The 4,775-nt window shown below is 33.9% G+C and overlaps 1 protein-coding gene across 1 annotated transcript in view; it reads right to left on the bottom strand.

Moving 5' to 3' along the window:
- Window positions 1–471: 471 nt before the first annotated feature.
- Window positions 472–4,775, bottom strand: part of LOC105299339 (UPF0061 protein Bcep18194_A5209-like) — a gene marked incomplete at its 5' end in the record, with an annotated part of 31,735 nt that continues 27,431 nt past the window's right edge. The window contains 2 exons of the mRNA XM_011371023.2: window positions 472–820; window positions 3,742–3,821. Of these exons, the coding sequence (XP_011369325.1) occupies window positions 698–820; window positions 3,742–3,821 (203 nt within the window). The remainder of the gene's footprint in view (window positions 821–3,741; window positions 3,822–4,775) is intronic.

The following is a 4,775-nucleotide window of genomic DNA, read 5'->3' as shown; positions in this document are numbered from 1 at the left end:
ATTTCAATCATGCATTAGTGAAATGTTCATTTGTCTTAAGGTGATAACACTGTGTGTGTTTTAAGTCATTAACATTTGAAGATACATACAGAAATATTTGTAAATTAAATGAAACAATGTCTAGGAATTTCTGTAAAATACTTGGGAATATATAAATTATACCTCAATTAAAGCAATAAGTAGGAACATGTGGGAAGTGTATAGGAGTGTAGATGAAGCAAGATTGATCATATATTGATAATTAATAAGCTAGCTGAATAGTAAATGAGGTTCACTGAACTATTCTCTTTACTTTGGTAAATGTCTGAAAATTAGCATAATAGACAAAAAAGCTCTAGGAGTACAATTAAACTGTATACTTATGTGATGTGCCCCAAAGTGCTTGGCACATAGTAAGTATTAGATGAATACTTAAAATTTCATTAAAAGATTGTCATAGGACTTTTTAGCTATTGAGAATAACTCACATGATTTACCAAAAATGCTTTATTATTCCATTAAAGTTATTAATTAGAACAAAAATGATCACAAAGGTGTTCCGAAGAATAGGTTAAAAAATACTTTTATATATAATCATTATTATGAAATTTAGGATTGTCATCAAAATGTAGATGGTCATTAAGAATTTATCAAATTGATTATTCTATGTAGATTTCATAAGAATGGTAGAAGTATTCTTTAATTTATTTTCTCCAAATTAAGATGAGCAGCTAACTCTGAGATCTTTAGCCCAAGAAGGAGTAGGTGAGGCGTAGCCTGCTTTCTCAGCTGCAGAATGCTTCTGGAAAGGATGCTGAAGAACTTGCTGGAGAAGATGGACCTGGTAAACAATTTAAGTAGATAAATATAGATTTTTCTTTCTCAGGACCCTTATTAATTTTCTAAATTTCTAAAACAATAGATAAGTTTTGAATTTGTTTAAAAATGTTTAAACATTTTATGTTTTATTAAATCTTCACTATGGTTGTTATTTAAATTTCTATTGTTCCATAGAAAGTTCCTTCAGGGCTAGTTTTGTGCTAAAATAGGAGAGTGAATATGTAGTGTCCAAAACTACATATATATCTGGTAATTTTAAAACTTCCTTCACAGCAGTAAGATTATAATTTTCTAAAATACTTAACAAAAATAAAACAATGTCAATGATTTGCAATCTTCCCAAATCAAGGGCATGGATTCCAATTTGTGCTGCCTCTTCATTTGTAACTTTGCCCCATGATAATAAACTGAGTCATCAAAGAACATACCTCTTTGAATAATAATTCTAGGGCCAAAATGTATATTTTCATCCAATTATCAAACATGTCATGGGAATGTAATGTACAGCATGATGACAATAATTAATAATACCATATTGCATACTTGAACATTGCTCAGAGAGATCTTAAAAGTCTACAACAGAAAATTTGCAAGCCAGAAGGGAATGGCACAAAATTTTCAAAGATATTAACTAGACTTATTGTAGTGATCATCTCACAATCTATGGATAGCGAATCATTATGTTGTACACCTGAAACTAATATAATGTTATATGTCAACTAGACCTCAATTAAAAATATTTTTTCCAGTGGTTTTATCACTTCCTTTGGTATTACTAAGGATAAATGCCTAGTTCTGATACAAAAAGGTGATGATTATTAATAATAAAGTAAAGAAATCAAATAGAGTATATTACTATATTACCAATATTTTAAATGGGAAGACTGCATCATCGTCAATATTGCGCTCTTAGAACCTCTCCTAACTTCTCCCCAGGTAATTTCTGTACATATCCTTTTACTGAAGTCAGTTTTATCACTATCTAATCTCCTTTACTAGTTTAAAAGCTCCCTGAATCAATTTTTACACATCTCCACAGCACCTCACATAGAGTAAATTCTCAAGAAACATTTGAAGCAAGAAAGTAAACACAAGCTGTGTGTGTAAAGGGTTTTGTGAAAAAGGTTTAACAAAATCTTTTTGGTTTTGAGAAAGTAACGCTTAGTTAACTTTCTGGGTCTGTAATCCGATGAGGTGGTATGTCAACTATCACCACAGGACACTGCTAATGACTGACAGCACCTAGAATGGAAGCACTGTGATTACCTGATGGAACGCTTAGGACTTTCTTTAGTATGGTGACTCTTGGTGTAAGGCAGGTCTCTCGTAGGGACATTGGAAACTACGCCCATGGCCTTGTTACGAGAGAGAGCGGTTTCTGCAGGACGTGAAGCTTCTGAGCCAGGGTTATCCCTGTGTCTTCCCAGCGTGGATCGCGTCTCCCCACACCTGAGCTTTACGCTGCGCCTTCCTGCCTGCATGGACAGCTGCCAGGATTCAGGCGAACACGGGGCCTGACGTTGCCCTGTTCATATAACATGTTTCTGTCCTGTCTCTCTCAGGTGGGTGAGGCCATGAGGAGCCTGCTATTGTCTTAAGAGCCGGAATGTTTACCTGCACCTAGGAAGATGTCTCCCCACCCCTGATGAGTACTGCACCGTTACTCAAATATAATTTTGAAGAAGGCAAAAAAAAAACCAGGAAAGGAACAAAAGGGAGGAGGAAAAAGGAGAAACAAGCCAACAAAACAACTTATTAAACAGTGTTTAGCTTCTTCAGCTTAGATCGATTTATCTAAAGATAAATGCTGGTTATCTCCCTTCTCTTTGTTTTCCCTTAATACCATAAAAAGATTACATTTAATAATATTGTATTTTCTAAAATGAAAACCTAGAGTTGTTAGGCCTATTAAACCACTGAAATAAAAAGTGAATGCAAGTTCCAAATTAGAAGAAGCAAAAATAGTTTTTCTTTCATGCCAACTCTGATCACGTGGTAGTAACTACACGACATGCATGATGAGAATGGCTCTGAGGCTGTGACCGGTTTTAGAGAGAAAGAGGGCCATGCTCACCAATAATGTCTGTTCCAGTGCAGGACACAGAGTGACAGCATGAGTGCCGGGGCCATTCCTCTTTTAAAAATATATTACATGTAATGCATTTTGAAACAACTATGAAATATTTGAAGCAAAGAAGAAGGTATGCAGAATAATATAATGAACTCCTGCATATCCTCCATTTGACTTCAAAAATAAAATACTTCTAATATCGTTGAAGCCAGTATCCCTCTGATTCAAATTTCCTCCTTAGTGCAAAGTCACTACTGTCTAAAGTTGATGTTTATCATTTTTATTCACTTTGTTACTTTTATTATATATGTGTGTATCCCTAAGTAACATATAATAGGATTGTGCATGTTTTATACTGTATTTAAGTGGCAACGCTGTATGTACTCCTTTGCCACTTGCTTATTTTGCTTAGCATTATATGTGGGATCCATCCATGCTGATGTGTGTAGGCCTAGTTCACTCAAGTTCACTGCTGTCAAAGTTAATTTAAGCGGACTCAGGTTGGTAGTGCAATGGATATCTGCTGGAGAGATGCACACTCAAATCAGGGTTCACTGCATTTCAGAGAATGAATCCAAAATTCCCAAACATAAACAACAATTAGCAGAATCAGACCCTCAGGTGTTCAAATAATGTAGATCCATGATATAAAATTAACATTCAAAAATTTAAATATATTAAAGAATAAACTAGAAAATGTGAGAAAATGATTCATGGATGCACAATAAAAAGACAGACTAGGCAATGAGGATTCTGGAAAGCTAGTCCTGGCAATGTCTGCAAACAAAATCAGTGTGTATAAAATATGATACATTTAACATTCATAAAAATAAATGCAGCAACCATCTCACCTCTGAAAAATCATTCCTTTCTGCTTTTTGCACTGCAGATTCTGCCATCCAGTTCTTCAGCACATATCTAGGATTAACAGCTTAAACAAGAGGGAAAAGCACATGCTGGAAACATAAATTACTAACAACACAGGCCGTATGAAATTACCGTTGAAATTAGATAACTTTAAGAACTTTGCTGGAAGGCTCAAATGAGAAGAAATGATCAGCATCAGTGAATTTTGATTGTTCATAAAGAATGAACCATATTTATTACCTTATGGTACAGAAAAAACTTGTTTGAGCGTTATGAGTAACATTATGTTTTGTTTTTCTTTTCAGTGTTTCATCATTAATTTGTCTTTTTCACTATGTTCAGTCAGTGAAGCATTTAATAAAGCATGGAGAGAGTCCTGAATTCATCTGAATTAGGCCCTGGAGTCTAAGTGGAGGGAGGAAAGATGCTTTTAACATCTTCGCACACAGAGTAAGGTCTTAGGAGGACCCTTAATCTAACACTGCCAAGAGCAAACAGGAAAGGTAACCTGCAGGCGAAACTCTTTATAAACTTATATTTTTGGTAGTAACCATGCATTTTTTCATACTAAAAAATATTGTAACAATGGCGCATTTAGAAAAATTCCAGAAACTATATCTTTATTTGAGATGAGACTTTTTAAAAATAATTTATGAACTGGGTGGCATAAGAGAAGTTCTAGAGGCCTCAGAAATCACCATTTTGTAAATCTTAAGAGCAGTTTTCTGAGTTACTTGAATGGAGGGAACATACATTTTAACTTGATTTTAAAGATCTGACATGACATAAGAGATAATCTAAAACTATAAGTGTCCTGTGACTCAGTTAATTCTAGTTCTCTAAAAATATAGTCTATAGAAACAAATTTAAACATAAAAGGGAATTATTTATATTAAGGAAAACTAGAAACAGCTTAATAATAGAGGAATGGTTAAGTAAAACTTTATATATCCTTCCAAAGAAGTATTATGCAGCCATTAAGAATGTTACTTTATAAAGAATGAACTAGTAAAAAAAA

Source organism: Pteropus vampyrus, unplaced genomic scaffold (genome assembly GCF_000151845.1).
Source record: "Pteropus vampyrus isolate Shadow unplaced genomic scaffold, Pvam_2.0 Scaffold180, whole genome shotgun sequence".
Taxonomy (NCBI): domain Eukaryota; kingdom Metazoa; phylum Chordata; class Mammalia; order Chiroptera; family Pteropodidae; genus Pteropus; species Pteropus vampyrus.
The sequence above is the reverse complement of the archived record's forward strand: the minus strand, read 5'-3'. Positions and strand labels throughout refer to the sequence as shown.